This window comes from Hippocampus zosterae, chromosome 7, assembly GCF_025434085.1.
Source record: "Hippocampus zosterae strain Florida chromosome 7, ASM2543408v3, whole genome shotgun sequence".
Lineage (NCBI taxonomy): Eukaryota > Metazoa > Chordata > Actinopteri > Syngnathiformes > Syngnathidae > Hippocampus > Hippocampus zosterae.
This window is the reverse complement of record NC_067457.1, coordinates 1023795-1048968: the sequence shown is the minus strand read 5'-3', so window position 1 is coordinate 1048968 and position 25174 is coordinate 1023795. Positions and strand designations below refer to the sequence as shown.

Here is a 25174-nt window from a genome sequence, read left to right as displayed (position 1 = left end):
ATTACGTTGGAAAAGTACATTAAAATGTTCATTGCTGTGATTCTAGTTCCCAGTGGTAAACTTGTACTGCATCCTTCGGAGATACATTTAAAACATAAAGCAGCACAAAAATGAAAATGCAAATGAAGTAGAATGAAATGTGTTTTTTTTTATTCTTAGTAAGAGTTTTTGGCAAAGTGCATACAAGATTTGTGAAAAAATTATGTGATGTAATATCTAACGTGTGACAGGTTAAATGGTCGTACTCAACATATACTGGACGTAGAGGACAACATAAAAACGTCTGCAGAATGTATTTGGTCTTTAAACAAAGCAAAAATTCCTTCTCGGAAAGAGAAGAGAATCCTTCCATATTTATTTTGTATATCTTTGGTTAAAAAAAACATTGAATTTGCACATTTTGTAAACAATGCAAGCATATTACAAAAATATTTAACCTCATTTTTAAGTATGTTTAGTTCAGGGGTGGGCAAACTTGTGCTCAAAGTTGAGTGTCACGTTGAGTTCTTGAAACGGGCAGATGGGCCACGTCATTCATAAACAGATCAAATATTGTATGGAAAACAGATAGCGGTAATGAAATAACTTATTCTCATTTTTAAATTGTGTTGTTTATAATCTTTATCAAATGAACTATAAACAAATGAACTATTTACAATGCTAAATCAACGAACTTTTTATTTTTTAGATAATTTAAACAAGGAATACATTTCACATTCATCTTATGGAATCGATTTCAAGGGCTAAATAAAAGTAATAAATATTACAGGACTCTTTGTAATGTAAATGCTTGATGCCATAATTTGCCCACCCCTGGTCTTATTCTAATTACTGTACTTCTTTAAGTTTCATTTCACACCACCAGGCCTAAGTGTAGTGCATTTTGTTTTTGAACAGATAATTATTTGGGGTTCTTTTTATTTCAATACAATGCCCTTCAACGTATTCACAAATTTAGAGAAGCATATTTTGCTGCTTTTGTGCTCAGGCCAAAACATTGTCTTAAGGAACTGTATTGAAGTGATTGAGCAGCTTCATGTAGTGCTTTGGTGCCCTCTTGCGTCCACGTGGAGCTTTGCAATTTTTGTGTTCAGGATGAATCCATGTCAAATATCAAAGTACAGTATTGTTTTGGCACCAAACTCAACTCATGAAATCTATTGAAATGAAGCTGCTCCCTTCACTTAGTGTGACCATAACCTTTTAGAAGAGGTGGGGGGGGGGGGTCAGGGGTGAGCAGGTGGTCCGCATCCTTAGCCGAAGAGCTTGATGAAGCACGGATGGCAGTAGGGCTTGTTCTCCTGCTCCTTGAAGCAGCCTTTGCTCAGCGGCTTGAGGCAGAAGTGGCACACCAGGTGATGGGGGTGGAACTTGGCCCCCATGGCGGTGACGCAGCGGCCCAGGATGGGCTGCTGGCACGCTTGGCACACGCTGCCCCGCGACTGATGGTAGTGGGCCTCGCAGAGCGGCTTGCCCTCATGCTCGAAGAAGCTGCCGTTGACAAAGGGGCTGTAACACTCCTGCAAGATGTGTGTGGGTGGGGGGGAAGGGGGGGGGAATTCGTTTTTCCTTTTTTTCCAGAAGCATTTTTTGAAAAACAGTGGCAGGCATTTATAGCAGCACCAAAGTCACATGAGAATCATGAGGTAGTTTTTTCACACTCACCCTGCAGACGAAGCACTGCGGGTGCCACAGAGAGTTGAGGGCCGAGATGTAGTTTTCCAGGATGGGCTGGCTGCAGCCTTGACAGCGGGAGGCGAACAAAGTCAGGAAGCACTGCTGGCAGTACTGCTGGCCCTCGCGGTCGTGGAAGCCTGAGAACAAGGACGTCGCCGCACTTGGATGGAGACGCAAGTGATACTTTCTGACTTTCAATAAGTTGAATCGCTTCTCCTGCTTTTAGTCTGTTTTCACGCCAAAAGCTACACTTCTCCTGTTATTTACCTTCGTCACCAAACGTGCTGCCGCACTTGACGCAGCAGAAGCACTCAGGGTGCCAGTTCTTGTCCAGGGCAGTCACCATTTTCTGAGCGAATGACAAAACACACGTTCATCGTGTTTCGAAATCACCGGCGCCAGGGTACTTCCGGACGTCAAAAAAGGGAGTGACGGGTAAAGGTCTGTCAACGAGACGGCTCACATTGAGTATGGGCTTGTTGCAGTGCGCGCAGTGAGGCGAGAAGAGCGTGAAGTAGTCCGACTCGCAGTACGGCCGCCCGTCCTTCTCAAAGAAGTTGCGGCTGCCCAACTCCGTCTCGCATTCCGTGCACACAAAGTGCTCGGGGTGCCACACCTTACCCAGGGCCGTCACCACCTGTGCGACGGGGGAAACGGTCGCGCGGTAATTGACGTTCCGCAAAAAAAGCTGCATGGAGGCCACGGGACTCTTTTTGGTCAGTGAAGTGCTCACCTGTCCCACGACCGGCTTCTGACAGGCCGAACAGTTTCCTTTGGAAGACGTTTGAACCCCTTGTCGGCTCAAATCGGATTGGAGGAGCCCCAGCATGCTGTCCAACGAGCCGCCCGATGTAACTTGCGGAGGGACCGTCAGCTGTTCCTGTTCCTGCTGCTGCTGCGGTGGTCCTGCCGCGCTTGTTGGTGTCGTTGTCGTGATCAGCGGACTCACGGGCACAGCCGGCTGAAGCGAGCAAAACCCATGACATTTTTTTTCAAAAGCCCTAATGGGGGATGACATTTGCTGTGCTTAGGTGTCAAAGGTCACGAGACCACGTGCTATCGGCAGGTACCATCGATTGACTCGATTCCGACCAGAAGCAATGTGACGTATTTTCTTATCATTCATTCATTCATCTTCCTAACCGCTTGATCCTCACTAGGGTCGCGGGGGGTGCTGGAGCCTATCCCAGCTGTCTCCGGGCAGTGGGCGGGGGACACCCTGAATCGGTTGCCAGCCAATCGCAGGGCACACAGAGACGAACAACCACTCACACTCACACCTCGGGACAATTTAGAGTGTTCAATCAGCCTGCCATGCATATTTTTGGAATGTGGGAGGAAACCGGAGCACCCGGAGAAAACCCACGCAGGCCCGGGGAGAACATGCAAACTCCACACAGGGAGGCCGGAGCTGGAATCGAACCCGGTACCTCTGCACTGTGAAGCCCACGTGCTAACCACTGGACTACCGGGCCGCCTTTATTTTCTTATCTTCTTCTTTTTTTTTTTCTTTCCCCCCCCCACGTTCCTACTTACTGTGCTTTGGACACGGAAGTCGGAGAGAGATGCCATCAGTTTGTCCAACTCCAGCGTGGCGGATGTCGCTGAAGGCTTGACACAGCTGCCAGAAAATACACAATTGCATTTCAAATCAAAGGCTTTTGTTGCTCTGCGTTGAAACGAGCAATTCCAACGGATTTGTCGTTACTTGGAGACAGCTGAGGCCTTTATCTTGTCATCTTTAGAAGTGGGAAATTGGGCCAGGATCTCATCTGGAAAATGCACGACATGTGCTAAGAACTGGGTGGATTGTTCTCAGTACGTGGATCTCGAGGATAGCGGATTTGAAAACAGCGACACGCAACCAAACACACCCCGGGCGCTGACCTGTGATATTGAACTGGGTGGCGTTCAGCTCCTGTAGTAAATGGTCCAGTTCGCTCAGACCTCCTCCTAGCAGCGAGGAGGAGGAGAAGGCCGGAGTAGGAGGAGGAGGAGGATCGGCTGAGCGGGGACAGCGGGATTTACACACTGTACTGTGAGACAGATGTCACAAGAAGCCAGCGGATGAGTGGCTCGCACCGCGATTGACAAACACGTGACAGAGAGAGAGAGAGAGAGAGGGAAAAAAAAAGTGGGTGACCTGTACAGTTTGTCTGGCTTGGAATTTTGGGAGGACTTCATGGCTGCAGAAACCGTCTGAGACAACAGGACATTATCAAGTGACAGGATTGCCAGAGCCGTAAAAAATGTACAGCTCGTACGTGGGTGATAAATCAGGTGCTAAGTCGCGTTGTTAGGTTACCTCGGAGTAGGTTTAGTTATATGTTACGTCATGTTACATGGAGTTACAACTTATGTTGCGCTATGCTACATGATATTACGTCACGCGTCGAGGTGTTCGAGGGCACTTTGAAACAGCGATTCACACATCTCGGCTGAATGACCGCAATGCATTTGACTCCGGGGTCAGCCCATCCTCCATGAAGCGTCTCCAGTTGGTCCAAAACGCCGCTGCTCACCTCGAACGTTTTTCTTGCCGAACCCCTGCTGGGTTTCGTTCAGTACCTGCTGTGGGGTGTAGGCTGGCGGCGGTGGGCGAACCTCGGCTGGGTTCTGCGCGACCGGGTCAGCGTGCATCGGCGGATCCGACGTAAGGAGGACCGGGCAACGAGCCAGAGGGGAGCCCGTGCTCTCCAAATCGGCCAGGAGGGCGTCTGCGCGGGAGAGACGGGCTATAAACTGGAAGGCTCGGGGGAAACGCATGGAGTGGCTTCAGAACTTTACGGAATGCTCGTCAACGCTGAGTCACCGAGGGTACTTCCGGGTGGCGCGATGCGAACTTTGTCAATGTTTGTTTTGATTCTCTTTTCAAAAACAGTCTAACTTGGTTGACTGACATGTCAGGTTTCGTTTCCGACTGGCGGCGTCGCAGCTCTTGCGACCCGGAAGTACATGCGGCGCCGTGCCGGAAAAAGAGAGAGAGAGATAACATGCGACAGGCAGCAGAAGAAGAAGCACGAGCTCAGACAGTTACGTACCAAAGACAACAATACGAGGACTGAGAGGGTAGTTAAGTGGCTCAGGCACTCCTGAGGAGAAAGGAGACAGCTTCAAACACCACGGAGGCCCCTTCGAAGGCTTCGCAAATCTTTTCAGCTCTCCGGGGACATGCCAGCATGGAAAGGATGCAGAGGAGGAAGAGCTGTTTTGCACTGTGGACTTTATATTTCCATTATACACTCCCCCTCTTTGCACACACACTCTCACACACACACACTTTTAGCTGCATGACATCATGCGCTTCTCTGCGTGCTGGTGATTAATTACAAGCTCGCTGCTCCGCATTAGTTCTTGAGCATTTTGAAGGCATCCTTAAATAACGCCCGTTCTCCACTTTTTTCAAGTGTTACACCAGCGGCGCCCGTCAGCTTTCTCTTTGCGCATGCACTCACGGCGGACAACAAGGCGCTTTGAAACGTGCAACATGGATTCGATCGTTGTTTCACAGGAATCATTCAGAATTCCTACTCCGGGGTTTTAGTTTTAGGTTGAAAACTGTTTGAGCCTCATTATTGCTTTTTAACTGTAAAACAAACACACACAAAAAACACTGCGAGCTGCCTAATATGAGCGCCGTCCGTTCCTCCCGCCATTGCTCATCTGCCCAGGATGATTCACAGTCCTGGTACGAGTGTGTGGGGAGGATCATGTGCACAATCTACACCGTCGTCCCCTCCCTCGTACACACATTCGGTCTGCACATATAAGGAGGTAAAATTCTCCCACAGGGAATTATGCCCTTATTTAGAGTAGGCCCGTTCAAATTGTTTGTCTTGGCCGCCGCTAACAGCTTCCTCTCTCAACACATTAACTTACAACAGTACATATTTTGGGGGGGGGGGGGCACATAAAGTGGACCAAACATGGCCACTAGGAGCCAGCCTGACTGGCCAATCTAATCCAGATGTGCCGAGTTTTGCTTTGGCTGCATCCTTGCGGCGCTCACAAAAGTCGACTCGATGGAAAGAACACAGCACAAATAATAAAAAAAAGCGCTCATTCTATTTTCAGACAGCTTTGTGGATTATTGTTGAAGCAAGTTAGGCTATTTGCGGGCATAGTCTTGCCCACCTCCTCATTATGCTTTCCGGGGGATCGAGAGGAAGTGTTTTACGGCTTTTGGAAAATGAGATTGTATCACTTCGGCACTTTCACAATCCATCATAATGACATTTTTCAAACGTTAGGAGCGTGTGCACGCCACAGAGCTCCGCAAGACAAACAAGACTGGCTGGATGAGAGCGATCACAAGCCATCGTTGGGACTCTGGCGTTCTGAAGCTACACACCACATCGCTGTCTTACATGATGGGGGGGGGGGGGCGGTGGAAGAGAAATTCAGCGCCAGCGCACAGCTAATTTCCTGCAGGACAGCCCAAAATACAGATCCCCTTCTGCAGCTTTCAAAGAACAACACACTCTCACTACTTACCCAAATCCTCCATCGTGGAACACCCCAGCTTGGCTCCCGAGCGCGTGTGTAAGTGTGTGTGTATTGTGTGTGTGTATGTGTGTGTGTAATATGGACTGGCGCTATTGTCTGGCTGCAATAACTTCTCATGCACCGTTATTCGCCCACACAGGAGGAAGAGGAGGAGGGCATCTCGTCATTTTTTTTTTCACTTACTCCTTCCCTCTTCCTGTGTAATGCCTCCTCGCAGCCGGGAAGGCGTTCACTGAAGGGAAAGAGGGAGGAGAAGAAGTCGAAGAAGAAGCAGGAAGAAAAAAAAGAAGAAAGAATGCGGTTCCCAGCCCGCATTCCCCGGACACATGACGTCACTACATGTCTGGCTGTAGAGAGAGACGTTCCCGAGTTGCGAGAGAGACAAATTGTGGATTTAATGGCACTGGATGCGAACTGCACAAACTACTGTCAGGAAAAACGTGCATTTATGTCATCACACAAAGTAATTAAGGGTTTCAAGTCGGAAAACACACACACGCGCACGCACAAATACACGCATGAAGTTTCAAAGAGTCCGTCCGCAAAATACAGAAACATGCCCTTTTGGTAGAAATTATACGTGTATGTACTTATATGGGCTTGCAATAGTTTTTAAGCTCAAAACCTCAGTATTGTTTTTTTTTTTTGGTTGTGAAATGCTTCTTACGTCACTGCATTTGAAGGGTACAAGTCATGATGGTGTCACTTGAAGAGCAGAGTATTTTTGGTGGTGGTAACTTTAGTTTGAGAAATGAAAGCTGTGACACTGAAGTTTGTTCTTGTCAAGTTAGCATCACAGCTAACATGGCTACTCCAGCAAACAACATTAGTATTGATTTGGTTGATTTTTGAGGAAATTGCAGAATTCTACTAGACTTCTTGGCAATGACTTGAGTTTTTTTTCTTGGAAAATATTTGAAGGGGGAAAAACAAGACAGAAGTATTTTTAAAAAAAAAAAACAAAAATGGAAAACCTTTAATTAAGCAAGCTCACAGTTACAGGGTATTTTGTGGGGAAAGGTGCTGAAAAAGGATGATGTAACGAAACAATTTCCAGAAGTTTGTGGCAAAAAAAAAAAACTCTGAAAAGAACTTTTCTCTGGTGTCCGGCCTTTGGTCTCAGGAAATGTACAAAGAAGAGACACAAGTGACAACACGTGCACAAAACAAAACATGTCCATAACTTCGACAAAATTAATTTCCTGGTGGGACACAAGAAACCAAATGAACATAACTGGAAGACACGATGAAAGGAAACTAGGACGCGTTCATCCGTTTGTGTGAAGATCAAGCCCTCGGGTCATGCAGTTTGCCCGTTTACACACCACACTCCTTACCCATGCAAGTTACTTCTAAAAAGGACGAGTACACTTTCACTTTTTCCAAAAATATTCATGAAAATAATTAGAATAGGTCTCTCTCTCACACACACACACACACACACACACACACACACATTCTCCAAAACAAGGAGCAGAGCCCAAGCAGAAATCATATTTACCTAAAAACCTGACACGTGAAGCCAACTGAGGGGACTGGGGGGGAGGGGTGCTGCGATGATAGCGTGAAGATAACATGGACGGGCGCGGTTACCAGCCAACGTCCCTGTTCATTAAATGAAATGACACTACATATCCTCCAACCCACTACTTCTTCACTGCAGTTAATCTACACACCCCCCACCCACACACTACTTCCACAGTCGCGTCGCATGGCGGAGGGGGCGTGCATCACTGCACGGCTTGTTCATTGGCAGTGCTACCGGAGTCCTGAGGCTTCATCACATCGGGGAGTTCTGGGGGGCTGGAGAAGGCCTCGATGTGCAGCTGCTCAAACATCTCGTCTGGGGGTTACAGGAGATTTTTATTTTTTTTTAACAATGCAAATTTGACAGATAAAAGCCATCGTTTGGACTTTTTTTTTTACGTTGACTTGCAAGCAAAAACTTGAGATATAAATCAGAAGTTTGGCACATAATGAACAATTACATAGCTTTGTCTTCGGATAGCATGCTATCTTCAGGCTAGCACATAATAGGAGATGGCATAGGTTGGTGCAGAAAACCAAAAAGTTTAAATGAGGTAAATAATGCATCATTGTTTCAACAGCCAATACAAGCTTTGTTATAACATTTTGGCACATTTCTCCACAAGATTTCCCTTGAATATTCTTGCCGTTAACATACCACTGACTCGAAAAGCCAGACCGACTGTAGCCGGTGCCTGTGGTCTGGCAGTCTGGTTGGTGAATCCGCTGTCTCCCAGAGTTTTGTTGTCTTCTAGCAACTGCTCGTCCTGTGAAGTCACAATGTAAACCAGTCACCAAATTATTTTGCGTCATTTAAATTCCAGATTAGGAAAAAGCGGCTAATTCACTTTATAGAGCCGCTGGTCCTCGGGCGGTCGCTTTAGAATTCCCTCGACTATACGCTTTAATTCGTAGACTGTGGTGGACTCCTTGGCATCTGTGAAGATGGTGGTCTTGTGACGCCGGATCATTAAGAACACATCCTGAAACGAGAAACGAATGAGACTGAAAAGGCGACAACGTTGGATCTTGAAAATGACACCGTGATTGTAAAAGGAAATGAAAGTGATCCTAACATTTGGTGAGTTTGTTGTGGGGAAAAAAAATGTTGACAATGTCTTCAAATAACACATGAAGTAGACCAAATACGTGTGCGTGTACAGTATTGCGAAGCGCTCCAATTATAAATCGAGTTGGAAATTCATCCGAGTTCCGGAAAGCACCACAGATTCTGGCATTAATCCAATCGCAAGCAATCGTGAGTTAAATGCTGACAAGCAGCTCACAAGTATATTAAATAAAAACATTTTAAGGCGTGAAGGTTACCAACTTCGGACACACTCCAGCGTTTTATAATCTCTATTTTCATCGGGTAAGTATTTAACTCAACTCAAATGACATCACTCCCAAGGTTAGCCGGGCTAAATTACCTCGCTATTTTTGTAGATGGGAAACTGGAAGCTAACACAGCAAATTTAGCATATGATCGCTACTTAACACCTAAATCGATCTTTTTAAACGCCAACAGCGTTGTAATCTTGATGCCGACCACAGAAGGTTCATCCCCGTGATCTAACAACGGACTGAAATGACAAAAAAAATGTGATTAAAATAACCCACTTACCATCTTAAATGATCAGCTAGCTAGCCCGATGCGCCAGCCTTGTAGTGCAGCAGAAGCCCCAGGTTGACCGCGCATGCGCGATTCTACGGCAAATAAAATGTGCACGTTGAATTCACGAAACACAGATGCGCATCCCTGCGTATATCAGATTTCTGAATTTGGCGCGACTTTACTTCGTGTGTTGACAGTGTATAATCCCACTGTAGTTCTAGGCAGGGGACGCCCTGCTATTAATGTGATTGGCTGATGCAAGCCAATTATAATGCAGCCAGCTGTGTGCCTCTGCCAATCATATTGCGGCAGAGAGTGTCCTGCCGAGAATTCTAGTGGGATTCATCATAACACGACCACGTCACTCAACATCCTGCTCGACTGATTTGAAAGAGGGCTGGTCAGGCGCCTCTGTTTCGAATGCGTACTGTTTATATCTATCCTGGATTATGCTCAGTATAAAATTTAATTTATTTGTACACACACTCAAAGGACCATAAAACGTTACTTACGTTTATGAGGACACTAAAATCTACGCTTTGCTACACTCCACGTCAACGATCCAGCGCGGGTGTAAGTTCTTCACGTCTCTGTTGCATTTTCTTCAGTCCAAATTTCGCACTGCAGTTCCATTTTTCTATTTACTGACAGTTAATTCGTGAACAGAAGCGATACGTGCATTGCACTTGGGTATGTACGTGTACTTGTACTTGTGTAGTTGCTGCCTGTGGAAAAGCATCCTTGAGCTTCATTTTACTAAATGATAGCATTGCTTTAAAATTCACAGAATGTTTGTTGTTGTTGTTTTTTTTAACGTTCTCAGAGCATTGACCAGAAAGAAGGCACAATGTCACCAAGCGTGGATACCGCAGTGACCAGAGTTCTCCCACTCCCCACCCACTTTGCACATGCGGAACAGTCCTTCTCCTTGAAAAAGCGTCGCCACCCTTTCTCCTCCTCATCCACATCCACCTCTTCCGTCTCCACCCCTGATCACCTGTCGCGTTCTCTGCCGCCGTTGCCGCCGTCAAAGGAGTCCCTCTCTGTGAGCCGCTACTTCCAGCAAAAAGCGTCCCCTTGGACGCCCCTTTCTTGTTCGCTCAGCCAGTTGGCTCCTGCGGAATCTGTGTACGACCCCAAAAAGCAGCAGTCGTATTTCAATCAGTGCTTCACTACGCTGGGCCTGCTGGGGAGGGGTTCCTTTGGTGAAGTCTACAAGGTGAGTGTGGTGGGAATGGGTGACATCCAGTAAAACCTCAAGAAGTTGAAATAGCATTCTCTAGCATCACAAAAACATGCATAGCTGAGCATCTCCACAGTTAAAACAACATTTATTTGAAAGCACAGGGAATTCTGTCACCATCTTCTCTTTCATAGGTTCAAAATAACAAGGATGGCCGCCTGTATGCTGTCAAACGCTCGCTCAATCGCTACAGGGGCAACAGTGACAGGAACCGCAAGGTGAGGGAGGCTAGGAACCACGAGCGGGTCTGCCCGCACCCTCACATCCTCAACTTGGTCGCCGCCTGGGAGGAGTGCGGTCGGCTGTACATCCAGACGGAACTGTGCCACACCAGTTTGCTGCTCCACGCAGAGAGCCAGACTCCTGGTAACGGTAGGGACCATCTGCACCATTTCGCCGTCACACCTACTTCCAGGTGTCTACAGTAGTATTTAGTCGTTTATGTGCGGGCCATGCGCACGTGTGCCCACATTACGCTCTCGTCTCGATGTCTAAATGTATCCTGGGTTATCTTTTCTCCCTTTTGTGACACTTTTTTGTACTGGATTTAACGTGATAAACATTTTGATCAATCACAAGCACGTCCCAGATCCCAGAGAGATCCAATGATGCCATCTGCTGGCCATAGATGGTCAAGACTTTTCTCCCCTCTTTTTTTCCATTTAGTTACTCCACAAACATTATGAAAGGGTCTTTTGAGGTAATATTTTGACACCACTGATATGTCATGCTCTTCCCGGTCAACACAGATGAGCGTGCGACATGGTGGTACTTGTGCGACCTCCTCTCAGCTCTGAACCACCTGCACTCTCGGGGTTTCGTTCATATGGACCTGAAGCCCGCCAATGTGCTGGTCACGGCCTCCGGGCGCCTCAAACTGGGTGACTTTGGGCTTCTGCTGGAGCTCAACGAGAGCAGCTTGGAGAAAGTGAGAGAAGATGACCCCGGAGGAGATCCCAGGTACATGGCTCCTGAGCTCCTACGGGGAGAGTATGGACCTGCCGCAGATGTTTTCAGGTGCAGAAATCTTGAACAGCATTCATTAGAAAAGTCATACTTTTGGGAGATGGCGGATTCCCTCACATCACCTTATTGTTTACTTTTTAGTTTGGGTGTTTCCATTCTGGAGCTTGCGTGCAACATTGAGGTCCCCAATGGTGGGGATGGCTGGCAGCAAATTAGACATGGGCACCTCCCTGAGGTCGCGAGGGGTAGGTTTACAGTACCACCCTCCTTCCCCAGACGCGTTTGTCATTTGTGATTATTCAGGGTTCGTCATGATTACATTTTGTGACATTTCTCTCTGCAGGACTTTCCACCGACCTTCAGGAAGTTCTTCAGATGATGCTTTCTCCAGAGCCTTCAGAGAGGCCGACAGTGCCTGAGCTTCTTGCGCTGCCTGCAGTGAGGAAACACCGATGGAAGAGACACGCTTACCTTATTTTCACAGAAACCATGCTGACTTTGGCCTTCTTCTGCCGGGTAATTTGGTCACATTTAGGACTGTTGATTTTGATTGGAGGTGGCCCACTGTCTGCCTTACAGAAAGTGCATGGATGAATTTGGTTGATTTTTCGTTAATATTGTGCTGGTTGGTTCTGTTTCCAGGTGGTGGTAGACTTTGGTCGGCGAATTTTCTCTTCTCTTTACTTGCCGATCTTCTCCGGCTGGAGCAAGCCAGCGCCCTGCACTCCTCCCAAAGAGAACTGGGACGGGGAGGTAACGCTGCCCCTCCGCGCCTTGCACGCTGACAGCTCGGAGGACGACGGGATGTTCCTGGTGGAATCCGTGGGGAATTCCCCCAGGCTCTCGGACAGGTTAGCATCTTCGCATTTGGTGAACCTATTTTGAGTTATTTGCCGACATACTCGCTAGATTGATATGGATTTTTTGGAGGCATTACAGTACTACGGTGAACCCGTCATATCCGCGGTTCAGCATTTACAAATTCGCCAATGATTTTGAAGGTCTTTAATTTCTGGCCCTTCTCTAACAGGATGAAATACACACCGAGTTTTAAAAGTACGTCCACTCCTCTCCGATATTCTCTGGATTACGTTGACCGAAGTCCTCACCTGGATCCATTTGAATGGTCCCCATCCAACGAGGCACGGGCACCCTCCAACGTCTACTACAGCGACTGCAACACGCCATCCACGCACACCCCAAGTCACTCTGACCGTCTGGACTCCAGGCAGACCAGACGATCTTCACAGCGCCGCTATTGCGACCGCAGCCGTTCGGACGACCAGCCCGGCTTCGGGCCCAAAAACCTCCTGTGTCTCTTTGAGGAAATTGCCGTGGAGACATAGACTTGGGAGTCTGAGGGTATTTTGAGACTGCGTTGGACCTAAAATAGAACAAATTCACTGCTTTGCTGAATGCACTATTTCTGCCATTTTTCATCACCGAGCTTGTAAAGGAAGGGGAATCACACTTTAATGCATGGTTTGTGTTCCATTTGTCTGCTTTAAAAGATATTTGCCGTTCTTTATAGTCAGGCCTTGGTGAAAATTGAACTCACGACCCCTGGTTTCTAGACCAGTGATTTAACCACTGAGCTACATACAAGGTCTTGTGGAAGTACAAAAATGCTTAAACATTACCAGTAAACCATGAAAAATTGATTGATTTTTTTTTTTTTTATCTGCAGCAGAAAAAATGTAAATTTTTCATAAAGCAAGGAGGTGAATAAGCCATTTTGGTGGTGCCGTTTGGTACTTTTATTATTATTGAGGAAACACTTTAACTCCATCTACAGTTATATAGTTGTCCAAAGACCACTTTAATTCACAAAACGGCATCAAACGTGCACGGTTTTCTATTTTGTTGCTCGGAGGGTTCCATTTTGTCGACACCGCCAGTTCCACAACCCGGAAGTGATTTTGCTCAACACCTTTGCACGAAACCCGAACGACACTTTCGTCCTTCCCACAGGTGAGTACTAACAAACAACTCCGATCTTGTGTAAGCAAAATTCAGAAATGTCCATTTAGATGGAAACGACCGTGTCCGAATAGTTTACTCACACGCAGTCTATGGCGTATTTGTATTTTTCATGAGACTTGTTCTGGCGTCCTTCGAAACTCGCGCGGATGGTTCACAATTTCGGAGGGAAAAAAAACAACAAAACAAACATGGCATAAATAAATGCCGAATACTGGTGGAAAGGAGGAAAAAAGGAATTTCCGGCTTGACCGCAAACATTGAGTGTGTTATTACTGCTATTCTTCACAACTGTCAACTGTAAAAAAAATTTTAACAGCTCGTGAGGAAATGGACTACAGTCGTGTGTTCTAATGCTCGGTCATGTTGCAACAGATTTGCTGCTGAGCAGTCTGTGATGTGATGAAATGAAGATAGATGAGAAGGTGGTTTCTTATTTGGAATCAAGCAACTCACCTGTGGACAAAGAAGGCTATCTCTACAAGAAGGTAAACTCATTTGACTAAAAGTGACATTACAAGTGGAGTTGTGTGGCAGTTTTTTCTTTCCAATTACAATAAAGCAGAAGCATTTGTCCTGTTTTACAATATGACCAAATAAATAAATAAACGCATACATAAAAGACTAATGCGAATGTTTAGGACTTCATTCGCACAAATTCTGCAACATCACAGCTTCCTGTTGCGTAAGACCCCGACTAACCGACAGCATTGTCCTGCAGGGTGACATCAGGCCTTCCTATCACAAGCGTTGGTTTGTTCTGAAGGGGAACCTCCTCTTCTACAAGGACCACCCGGATGACCGTGACCTCACCGGAGTCATTGTTCTGGAGGGCTGCACCGTCCAGCTGTGCGAGTCCGAGGAGCAGTTTGCCTTTTCGTTGGTGTGGAGCGAGACGGGCCTGCGCCCGTACAAGTTTGCTGCAGAGGACCAGGCCAGCCAGGAGAGCTGGATCAAAGCCCTCCTCTCGGCCAACCACGGCTACTTGTCTCTGCTCGTGATGGACCTGGAGAAGAAGTACAAAGGTGAGCTGCCGGATGGTGTCGGTGTTGTTGTTTTGAAATCTGAGCTGTCATTTATTGAAAGTCGTTTGAGGATTTATTTGATATCCAGCTTTGGGTCAGTGTATTTGTATGCTATTTGTCCATTCAAGTAAAATAATTAAGTGTATTAGTAGAACGCAGGGCTTAGCGATTTAGAAAAATATTTTAATAGTGCAACCCCCCTCCTCAACATTGCGATTCGATATCTGAATATCGGTCGCGAGGGAATATTTGAAGAAGTCCATGCTCATAAATTTAACCGAACACCTTCGCATGAAACGTTTCCTTCTTATTTGTGGCTTCAGAAACATTAGCGGCTTTGTTCAGTGACCCAGCCAACGGTGCCGCCGCCGCCGCCCCGAATGCGGGCCGCAAATTGAGCCCACACTTGTCCACGTTGACCCGCCATCCGGCTGAAGTTTTGGCCGCAGGCCCCAGCGCGAGCTCCATCCCGACACTGCAAACTCCGTCCCTTCCCCTCAAATCCACCGTGAAGAGATCGCCCAAACTGTGGCCCAAGAGGACTGCAAACGTGACGCCGATTAGCGGCCCGCCCCCGCCCGCGGGGGACTGGTCGGCGGTGTGTTTGGGCACCCGGGAGGAATTCAGCAAATTGCACGCTGAGTTTGGAAAGGAAGTCAAGGACCTGATTGCGGATTGGTCAAGAATCGGACGAGCGAGCCCAGTGGCCCTCCAGGAAAACTTAATCGATTTGAGTAGTTTTGAGTAAATTGGTCCATTTTCAAAATCTCATTTCAAAAAAAAATGTGCTTTCAATGCAGTATTACCAATCCATAACATGAAATTTAAATCAAAATTTTTTTTTAAATCATGTTGTTTGGACACGTCTTTCGGTTGGGGCCGTTTACAAATACACAAGTTGTTAAAAGGGGACCAGAAGGTCATAAGAAGTCGTCAAATTTTTAGACGGAAGCTCAAATGGTTGCGAAAGAAAATGGCGGCGTTGGGGTGTGGGGGTGGGCTGAGGATAGCTATTTCGGTGTGTCCAGCTGTCTTGTTTTTATGATCTTTCTCTCTGTCTCTCTCTTTTCACCTTCACCGTGCTCCAAGTGAGCGGCCTCTCTTGCCGGTGACCTTCAGCCAACGCTTCAGGCGCCGCTGGCGTCATTTACGGCGCTTAAAACCAAACCGAATCCAGTTGAACGTGGAGCTATGCACCCGGCGAAGACATATTTTGAGGACAAGTCAGTCTAAGAGGTGGTGTGAGTTCACTTTGGACTTGCCATACTTGTCTTAGCTGCGCGTTGGTATGATTGACGGCTCCCAGTCCAGCTCTTATATGGAGCGAAGTGGGTGGACCTCTTTTTGTGCTCTTTGAAAGCGACTATTTGGGGCACGCCGCCCAAATTAGTACAAAAGTGCTCGTCAGTGGTTAGGGGCAGGGTGGGGGGTCCTTCCGGCCATTCTGCAACATGTAAAATGCGATCTCACATGAATTTCTCGAAAACATGAGCTCCAATTGTGAGAGACGTATTCCACGCTTGGTGTACGGTACTTGTTGACATTTCTCAGTGACATCACTGGTCTCGTCGCGTGCCATCCCTGGCGCTGGACCAAAGTCTTATCGGCCAACCGTTTTCAAATTTCATGGCTGTTTATAAATCCTGCAGGGTTCTACTACTCATCTGTCTACCCCGCCACAGATCAACTCTATCCCAGAGACAGGTGATGATACTTGGAAATGCGGGGCGCATTAGCCACTTAGGACTTGGTCTCAATCCACGGCCGCTCATCTTTTTGTTCCGACGAAAGCTGACCCCGTGTGTGACTTTGCTCATATTAGTCCACACATGTTCTCCAAAGTCCCAGGCTATGTGCGTTGGCGTTGAATTCAGCTCATTCCAAGACTCCCGATGCCCGTTTTGGAACACGGGGCCCCGCGCCACCTCCTCGCTCCGCCCCCTTTTCTCTTACTTTCCCCTTAGGTCTGTTTTCCTGCCAAACCTGATGGTGTGGCTAAAGTTAGCCCCCCCACCGGCTGGTATATAAGGTCCACAAAGGGTCGCCGTTGCCGACATGTCAGTCACGTCGGCTTGGCGCAGGCTTCTCTTCTTGACCAACAACGACCCAACAAACGTGAGAGATGGTAAGGTTTGGCCCGTTCCCCGCGTCATAGACTGCATGTCGTCTCCTTAGACTTTATCCGTCTCGTCATCCGTTTTCAAAAGCGTGCGTCCGGACTGACCAATCAAATGCAGGGCACCTAACACTTTGGATTTGACTCGGCCCTCAATTCAGACATGCAGAATGAAGATGGATGGATTTTTTTTTTGTGTGTGTGTGTTTGTTTTTGCAGTAATCTTCCATATTTGATATCAGTTTATTGTTACCTCGTATTTGTGGCATACCGCATGTCACGACAATAAAGTTGTTTTTTACCTCGTATCCCAGGCACCCAAGAAGGCCAAGAGGAGGCAGCAGCAGGGTGAGGGCGGATCTTCCAACGTCTTCTCCATGTTTGAGCAGAGCCAGATCCAAGAATACAAGGAGGTAGGTCACCTTCTCCCCTATCTCACGCAAAGCGGCACCACGTGAACAGCGCATGCAAAACTGATGAGTCTGGAGGTCAAGGCGCTGGTGGTGGTGGTGGGGGGGGCCTCCTGTGTGACCCCACTGGAATGCTGCCCAACAGATGGCGGGATTAACAGTCAATAGAAGCCGGAACAGTCCCATTGGGGAATAGTAACCTGGATGTGGTAGTGCCAATACATTTCAAATGGGCCTACTTTTACTCCTATTCCAAAATATTTTAATCTAGCTGTCCGTGCCCAAACTAAACGTTTTATCAGTTAAATTGAGAAAAGACATGATGTGTGCAGTTTTATGACATCAAAGGTGGGTGACGGCGGTCACGGATAGCGCCTGCCTGAATGTTGCCAAGGGCTTGTCCTGCATTCCGCAACCATTTTAACACCTTGGGAACACAAGTGGCCCACCAGCTGCCAAGTCCGCAACGGTTTCCAATGTCATCGTCTTTGGTTTCACTGCGCGCAAAGAAAGACGGGGCAACATTTACAAGTGGATGTTGGCAAGCCATGCGCGCCATTAGGAGGGAGGGCTTTTGACATAGCTGTCGTGTCAATGGCAGGCTTTCACCATCATCGACCAGAACCGAGACGGAATCATCAGCAAGGACGACCTGAGGGACGTGCTGGCCACCATGGGCCAACTCAACGTGAAGAATGAGGAGCTGGAGGCCATGGTGAAGGAGGCCAGCGGCCCCATCAACTTCACCGTCTTCCTCACCATGTTCGGCGAGAAGCTGAAGGGTCCGTTTGACGAGCGGCTCGCGTTCGCCGCATACGTTTTCTGCCGTGTAGGCCTTGCCCGCATTAGGGTTACGAATAACGCAGAAAAATGCTGAGTCATGATCGAAATGAATATACCGGTATATTTTTTTACCTCAATAATCCCAATTGTGATTTAATATGCTTTCTTTTTTTCAAGGGCCTCTTCCCATGTACGTTTGAACAAACGCAAGCAATAAATTCTAAAATGAGGAACAAACTTTTGCTCATTTAGGTGCTGATCCCGAGGATGTTATCGTGAGCGCTTTCAAGGTCCTGGACCCCGAGGCCACCGGCTCCATCAAGAAGGAATTGTAAGATCCCAGAGTTTTCATTGTTGTTCAATCCTCCATCTTAGATCAACATAACCTGATGTATATTTGCATCCGCTTTTACTTCTCCAGCCTCGAGGAGCTCCTGACCACACAATGTGACAGGTTCACTGCCGAGGAGGTGAGCTCAGTCGTGCTTATTGACACTTTGTAACAGTGAGTGGGTCGAGTTTCTCAAGCAGGGACGCCCAAACTTTTTCCTCTGAGGCCTACAGGCAGACAAACGGAAGGGAGATGTTTATTCTTTAGCCTCTGCGAAGAATGACTAGTTTAGCAGCTGAGACTGCCTCCTTGTCAAGATTACACCGCCCTCAGGTGGTCAATATGCGCATAACTTTTTTTAATGTCACTAGTGTTTTTATAAAACACATAATGGAATGTTATTCTTGTTTAAAAAAATGTTCGCTTGTGGATTTTGAGTCACTGAAGAAGTTTTAGAATCACTGGCCGAGTTATTTTTCTAACAAAATGAACAACCTCTTCCATTTCATCTCCATCCAGATGACCAACCTGTGGGCTGCTTTCCCCCCTGATGTGGCTGGCAATGTGGACTACAAGAACATCTGTTACGTCATCACACACGGAGAAGAAAAGGAAGAGTAAACCCGCCTCGCTGCAAAACAAACAAACAAATAAACAAAAAACCCTTCACCTCACTTCCACGCCGAACCGTACCAACCCGCTCCAAGGCCGCACGCACGTATCCCTCGGCCCGCTCAGTTTCGCTTGCCAGCTGACTCAAGAAAAGACTTGTCTCCTTTGTGGAGACACTCACAGTGAGACGACCTGAATGAGGCTTGACTCTCCATTCTGTCTGTGCGTGTTTAGGCCAACAGTGCCTGCATCACACCTGCATTATGCATTTGCAGTCCGGTGTACACGGCGGTCCTATAAAATCTCTCTTGGGTGCTGTGGTGCAGGCACAGCCACTTACTTGAAACAAGTAAGTCGTCTGACCAAGTTGGTCTGTTTGTCTCAACCTTGCATAGATTTGTAACGGAGTCGTCCTCTTTTGTGGGGACGGAGCGGGAGTTTTGCACTAAAATAGTCAACTTCCACCCGCCTCTTCCTCCCGGAGGACAGGTCATATTGCAGGGATGATAGAGCTGCCGGAAGATGACGAGGGAAGAAGGAAAGAAAGAAACTGGCTTCTTTCTTCTTCTCCTCCTCCCTCTTGCTGCTGTTTCCAACCTGTTGTTGTGACTGACCATGTCTCCACTGTAACAAAATAAGAAGTATCAATAAAAGCCACAGTCTTTCGTACTGTACTGTCTCTTTTTTGGTTTGATTTGGGGGAGGGAGGGTGTCGCATGGAAAAGCGTACAGTAGATCTCTGTTTACACACAGAGTGTCATGTTTCTGCAGTCAACAACAAATTTTATAGTTCACTTAACTGGTCTGAAATTGATCTTTGTTTCCATCTATCAATGCCAGCAAGTCAACTTCATCGAAAGGCGGAGTAATTGTACGCTCTTCCGCTAGATGGCAGCAGATATACCCCAGGCCTCACGTTTGTGACGTTCTTTTTTGTTGTACTTTTTGTTTTCAAAGGCAAAACGTGCACTGGATCAATAACAGCGCATTAAAGGATTTTGGTGGGGACAAGTGTCCCTTATCTGTGGTGTCAGTCATTGAGCCACGTGATGTATACGAAGAAACGAAGAACCAAAACCAACATGCTATGTCCCTTCAAAGTAAAACAATTCCGCCGCTTACTAGGTTTCAAAAAAAGCCTATAGAGTAAAACACTATGAATATGTGTACATAATTTCATATTAAGTATGAAATTAGATCAACGACATAACCACGTTATTACAAGATAAGCAACAGACGAACGAAAACCTTTACTTTGAAAACAACAACCAGAAGGGAGAGTTACACGTGGTTTTTGACGTGTTTTCAATGCCGGGGATGGTGGGGAGGGTTGTCATTTGACTGGCGGTTACCGGACGAGACCATCTTCACTTCAAATCCACTTGGTCACCACACACATGAAAATGGCAGCATGGTAATGTGGACCGTGGACTCCGGAATTCCTCGATGCCGCTGTCGCCCCATCGTGCCTTCGTGAGTGTCACCGCCGCGCCGAGACCCTCCACCACCATGGCCCCGCCGCTGCCCCCACGCCTCACATCTGTCAGAACGGCTTGGGTGGTATTGGTGGTTGTCGTCGTGGTGCTTCTGATGTCGGCGTCCACCGCGGAGGGCTCCCAGGGTGACAAAGAGCCGGTGTACCGAGATTGCGTGAAGCAATGTGTCCAAAGCAACTGCACCGGAGCTCAGTTGTGGTGGTACCAGACAGTCCAGCCGCATTACATGGCGCTGACAGGTGAGCTGTGACGTTGTTGTTGTTGTTGTTGCTGTCGTCGTGGCCGCCAGTTGCTTTTGTGTTTCGTTTTTAATCCAACTCATGTCATACTACTGTAGCTCAATTAACTGTACAGGCTCAACAGAAAGAAATCTAGCACTGGGGGCACATATTCAGTGGACACCCGCATCGGTAGATTCACTTATTCGCAGATCTTTTGGGGATATTCTTGCAAATATCTTTTTTAACGTAACAATACATTCAGCAGGTATATATTCTTTGATGTTTGCCCAAAATCACGGTTTGTGCTTCTTACAGAGTCACTTAGATGTGAAACTCTTCATTTGTATCTTTATAACGATTATACTGCCGTCTTGTGGCCAATGTCTGGAAGGCACCGATGGCATTTCCATTCATTTGAATGGGGAAAGATTATTTGAACGACAAGTGTATTGTGTTGTTTCCCCAAAATACCTTATATTTAGGCTTACTCCACTCCAATGAGGCAAGCAATTGAATGAATGAATCGTGCAATTTGGACTTTAACAAGTGGAAATGACTGTTGAACTAGGTGGCCATTTAATTGGGACGTCCCTTCCAATCCACACTGCAATGGGATTTCTTGGCCTAATGGTGCTGCTATACGAGTTAAAAGCAGGTTTTTCTCGTTACGCAAGGTGTGATGTAGGTGGTGTATTGGAGCATGAATTCCTGTCTGGTTTCATCGTAATTTTTGTTGTTGTCTGTTGCGAGGTTCATTGCCACCGAGGTTAAGCGATCAATCCCAATTTCTGATTTCAAGAATGACGCAAAAACGGACAAAATATTCCCACGTGTATTTTACTGTCCACAAAGGTTTTTACTTTGATCTCATTTCTGCGCTGAACTGTTGTTCCCATTTGTCTTGTCAGGATGGACTTGTCGTGACGACTGTCGCTATGAGTGCATGTGGACCACTGTGGGTCTTTACCAGGCTGGAGGCTACAATGTCCCACAGTTCCACGGCAAGGTTCAAAATCTTTTGTGATTAAGCCGGAACACATCGAAACGGTTGAATTCTTCCAAACATAGCCACAACGACGGGTGTCTTAACGTTTTGCATTCTGACACATTTCTTTTGTAATGTGTCTCTTAGTGGCCGTTTACACGCTTCCTGTGCTTCGAGGAGCCGGCGTCCGCCCTCGCCTCTCTCCTCAACGGCCTGGCGTGCCTTCTCATGCTGTTGCGCTACCGGAGCACCGTGCCACGCCAGAGCCCCATGTTCCACACCATTAACGCCTTCTCTCTGGTCTCGCAAGTTGACGCTGTTGTATAAAATGGCGCAGAGAAAGCTGTATTTTGTATTCAAAATGGATGGCGGTGTGTGTGTGTGTGTGTGTGTGTGTGTGTGCGTGCTTGTGTGTTTGCAGGTGTCGCTCAACGCCTGGTTCTGGTCCACAGTGTTTCATACCCGTGACACCTTCCTCACTGAGGTAATGTGTCATAATGCGATAGGGATTTGTGAGTTGTGAGTTGTGTTAGCATTAAATGTTGCGAGTCAAGACACCAGATATGTCAGAACAAAAAAAAAATCGCTTAAGTCAAGGCAGCATTTTATGTCCTCTTCCAAAGGTGCAGTTCAGAGAGGTCAAGTCAAATTTCTTTGTGTTCTCTTACAGAAAATGGACTATTTCTGTGCGACTGCAGTCATTCTCTACTCCATTTACTTGTGCTGTGTGAGGTAATTACCGTAATCAGCAGTGGAATATATGTTGATTTCCCAACTCACCTCATTTGGACCGAAAAAAAAAAAACAAACATGCAAAGAACAACCTGCTAGTGAAAAGTACAGCAGTGGCTTTTATCCTCCTACTTTTTTTCCCCCCTTCAAAGTTCTGAAAAGTCTTTCAATAAAATAGCAACACCCAGGGAGGGGCGCTGTGGCGCTTTTCTCTGTTTGTAACACAGTATCTTTTTGTACCTTCTTTTGTTTTTTTTTTTTTTGGGGGGGGGGCAGAACGTTGGGCCTGAAGCACCCTTGGGTGTCCAGCATCGTGGGGGTGCTGCTCATCTTGGCCTTCACGTCGCACATCTCCTACTTGACCTTCGTCAGGTTCGACTACGGCTACAACATGGCTGCCAACGCCTGCTTTGGTATGACAAACGCTCGGCCAGAGGGGATAACCGGCGGGCGCTTGGGTAAGCGCTTCACGGCTATCGGCCAGATAGGAATTCCATTTTGCCTCTCGTTTGAAGGCATGGTGAACCTGCTGTGGTGGCTTTGCTGGTGCTGGAGCAACCGGCGGACGCTGCCGTACTGGTGGAAGTGTGGCCTGGTGGTAGTGCTCATGCACGCCCTGGCCCTGCTGGAGCTGTTGGACTTCCCGCCTTATTTGTGGGTCCTGGACGCGCACGCCATTTGGCACCTGAGCACCGTCCCCGTGCACTTCCTTTTCTACAGGTGGGGCCCCGCCTCCTTGAAAGCTTTTGTTTTGACTCAGCCGTAATTATTTCCGTCTTAAACGAGTATGCGACCTCCCATCCAGTTTCCTGATCGACGACAGCCTCTACTTGCTAAACACTGAGAAGCTGGGCGTCAAAGTGGAGTAGGGGCGGAGTCCTGTTGGCCGACGCCGCTGGACCTCTCCGACGGCGGCCGACGAAGCCTTCGACGTAGAAGTAGACCCGCCTCCCGCCTGACCTGCATGACACCTTCCATCAGGCACATCTGTTTACATTGTTTTATTCGAATTATTTATTTCCTTTTTAGTTGCCTTATTCATCTTGTTGAAAAACAAGTGAAATCGTTAAAGATTTGAGAATCGACATTTTTTTGGGTCCACTGAAGAACTTCTTTCCCCAAATCTGAGTTCAGCACAAATGCAGTTTATGCTTCCCTTTGATAGGGGGCGTCAACATCCCCTGTGTCGAAAGTGGCAGAGTGGTGCCCCCCCGCCGTTTGGTGGATTGTTCTAGAAAGAATGGGAGGAGGTTATTGTTTGTTTTTGCTGACCGGTATATTTTTCTTTTTTTATTTTGTGCCTCTGGTGGCTCCTTTGCTGCTTTTGTTCATTTTTTATTTTATTCTATCTATCACCCACTTCCTTAATTCTTATTTTTTTTAATTACTTTACGGTGCTTTATTTTTTTTAAATCACTCTAGAGTGGATGTGCTTGACGTGCATCATGGAAGTGATATAATTTTATTCACCTGGATTGCCTTTTTAGCGTGAGGAACCAATGAGAAGCATTTCTGAAAGTATTGAGTAATGATTCTGTTGGCCTTTGTATGGATTTCATTGCTGCAGTATTCCCTCTGAATGGCGCATACACCCGCAAAATGCACCCATGTGGAAAATGGGGCTGGAAAATTTCCTCCTCCCCCATTCCCGCTCCCCCCCTCAATATTGAGGTTGTGATTTAATACGTGATAATTTTTTAGGTTGCCATCCCATTATAATTATTTTTTAATCTAAACCAAACCCCCAAAAATTGTATCCCCCTCCTACTAAAAAAAAAAAGTAACCTTGAATTGAAAGATGTTCACTACAACACCTTTGTAAAATTTGACCAAACAGGTATGGCTCAAACACAAGTCAGTAAGTCATCAGGAAAATTACAACACACCGGGGAATCCGTGGCGTTGCAATGTTGGTTTGAATTTAATTCTTCTTCCGGTATTCACATTCTGGCATCATTTCTGCCTCATACTTGTAAATGAGCACATTGCCCTCCAAGCTGTCATCATACCATGTATGTGGTCAGTGCATTGCTTTTCCTATCTTCCTTTGTCAACATACTATGTCCCTTTTCATTGCCCCCAACGCCTCAGTCCACCTCACACAGAAAAGCACATTAAAAAAAAAGAATAAATAAAAAGATTCTTTGTCGATAAAGGAGGACGCTCACTCGTGTGGTTTTGTTGTGTCGAAAATGCACATGTATCACACAGTTTTGCATCGCCGGCTCCATTCGCCAAGGCTTCAGCAAAGCTAAGACGTGCGTTTCTATCTGTCAGGAAGTGACTTCACTTGAACTGTTGGCTGATAGATCTGTGCACTAGCTTTGGACTCTGACCCGGGCTCCTGTGGGTGGGGACACTGGGGGGGCACAGAAGGATGAATGGACTTTATTCTTCTTCCTGCTGTGCCTGATTTGCAGCTATGGAGTGAAGGTCATGAGAAAAAGTGAAAGGAAAGGGGTTGGTGAATAATTTGTCTCCATGTGACGTCTGCGGCTCTTAAACATCAGCAGGAAGCAGAACGTGAATCGAGCACAAACACAATGGTGTCTTTTAGGGGAGAAATGGGCCAAAGCACCTTTGTGGTGGTCCTTTACACAATATTCATTGGAAATAATCAAATATATTCTATTTTGGTCGTGCTACACTAAAGTATACCTTTGTTATTGCCCACGAGTAAATGCAGGTGTGGGCCCCCAAACATTTTTAAAATGTCCTTTTGTTTTAAAACGGGTATTTTTACAGTCTTATTTGTTAAGTGTTGGTATTTTTATGGGGAATTTGCGCCCCCTTCGGGACGGGACATCAATGACGTCAATATGGCAACATGAATAATTCTTGGAAAAGAAGAGTCTTCAAGCTGTTTCTTGCCTCCTCAAGAGGAAGTTTGCTGTAAAACTAAACACTAAACAAAGATAATTATGCATTGTGTATTTAAAACAACCACAT

At 46.8% G+C, this 25174-nt stretch overlaps 6 protein-coding genes across 9 annotated transcripts; 4 read left to right on the top strand and 2 right to left on the bottom strand.

Annotated features, from left to right (window-relative positions):
• Positions 1–1169: 1169 nt before the first annotated feature.
• On the bottom strand, positions 1170–6411 carry LOC127603387 (transforming growth factor beta-1-induced transcript 1 protein-like). 4 transcript variants are annotated; one of them, XM_052069595.1, is made up of 12 exons: positions 6172–6411; positions 4719–4769; positions 4246–4394; positions 3821–3876; positions 3565–3713; positions 3386–3449; positions 3214–3298; positions 2411–2638; positions 2141–2314; positions 1945–2026; positions 1666–1814; positions 1170–1520 (listed from the first exon to the last, which is right to left on the bottom strand). In XM_052069595.1, exons 1-12 carry the CDS (start codon positions 6182–6184, stop codon positions 1254–1256), a joined length of 1467 nt encoding a protein of 488 aa, XP_051925555.1. In that variant the 5' UTR covers positions 6185–6411; the 3' UTR covers positions 1170–1253. The 4 variants fall into 4 exon arrangements, with proteins under 4 accessions (XP_051925555.1, XP_051925556.1, XP_051925559.1 ...); XM_052069596.1 differs by having other exon boundaries at positions 4282–4394; positions 6172–6371; XM_052069599.1 differs by lacking the exon at positions 4719–4769 and having other exon boundaries at positions 4282–4394; positions 6172–6370.
• A 715-nt stretch (positions 6412–7126) lies between these two features.
• On the bottom strand, positions 7127–9494 carry LOC127604892 (elongin-B-like). Its single transcript, XM_052072268.1, has 4 exons — positions 9335–9494; positions 8559–8693; positions 8369–8477; positions 7127–8026 (listed from the first exon to the last, which is right to left on the bottom strand). The coding sequence occupies exons 1-4, from the start codon at positions 9335–9337 to the stop codon at positions 7914–7916; spliced, it is 360 nt and encodes a 119-aa protein (XP_051928228.1). The 5' UTR covers positions 9338–9494; the 3' UTR covers positions 7127–7913.
• Positions 9495–9667: 173 nt separating this feature from the next.
• Positions 9668–13267, top strand: pkmyt1 (protein kinase, membrane associated tyrosine/threonine 1). Its single transcript, XM_052072263.1, has 8 exons — positions 9668–9898; positions 10149–10544; positions 10703–10940; positions 11318–11585; positions 11676–11779; positions 11878–12050; positions 12177–12385; positions 12565–13267. Exons 1-8 carry the CDS (start codon positions 9842–9844, stop codon positions 12878–12880), a joined length of 1761 nt encoding a protein of 586 aa, XP_051928223.1. The 5' UTR covers positions 9668–9841; the 3' UTR covers positions 12881–13267.
• A 113-nt stretch (positions 13268–13380) lies between these two features.
• Positions 13381–16443, top strand: LOC127604890 (sesquipedalian-1-like). The gene is made up of 4 exons (XM_052072266.1): positions 13381–13505; positions 13890–14002; positions 14236–14539; positions 14863–16443. Exons 2-4 carry the CDS (start codon positions 13922–13924, stop codon positions 15285–15287), a joined length of 810 nt encoding a protein of 269 aa, XP_051928226.1. The 5' UTR covers positions 13381–13505; positions 13890–13921; the 3' UTR covers positions 15288–16443.
• Positions 16444–16505: 62 nt separating this feature from the next.
• On the top strand, positions 16506–19460 carry mylpfb (myosin light chain, phosphorylatable, fast skeletal muscle b). Its single transcript, XM_052072267.1, has 6 exons — positions 16506–16664; positions 16970–17068; positions 17667–17847; positions 18101–18179; positions 18270–18318; positions 18699–19460. The coding sequence occupies exons 1-6, from the start codon at positions 16662–16664 to the stop codon at positions 18798–18800; spliced, it is 513 nt and encodes a 170-aa protein (XP_051928227.1). The 5' UTR covers positions 16506–16661; the 3' UTR covers positions 18801–19460.
• Positions 19461–20051: 591 nt separating this feature from the next.
• Positions 20052–24392, top strand: pgap3 (post-GPI attachment to proteins phospholipase 3). The gene is made up of 8 exons (XM_052072265.1): positions 20052–20526; positions 21417–21514; positions 21641–21793; positions 21915–21977; positions 22164–22225; positions 22502–22638; positions 22741–22945; positions 23031–24392. The coding sequence occupies exons 1-8, from the start codon at positions 20238–20240 to the stop codon at positions 23092–23094; spliced, it is 1071 nt and encodes a 356-aa protein (XP_051928225.1). The 5' UTR covers positions 20052–20237; the 3' UTR covers positions 23095–24392.
• The last annotated feature ends 782 nt before the right edge of the window (positions 24393–25174 follow it).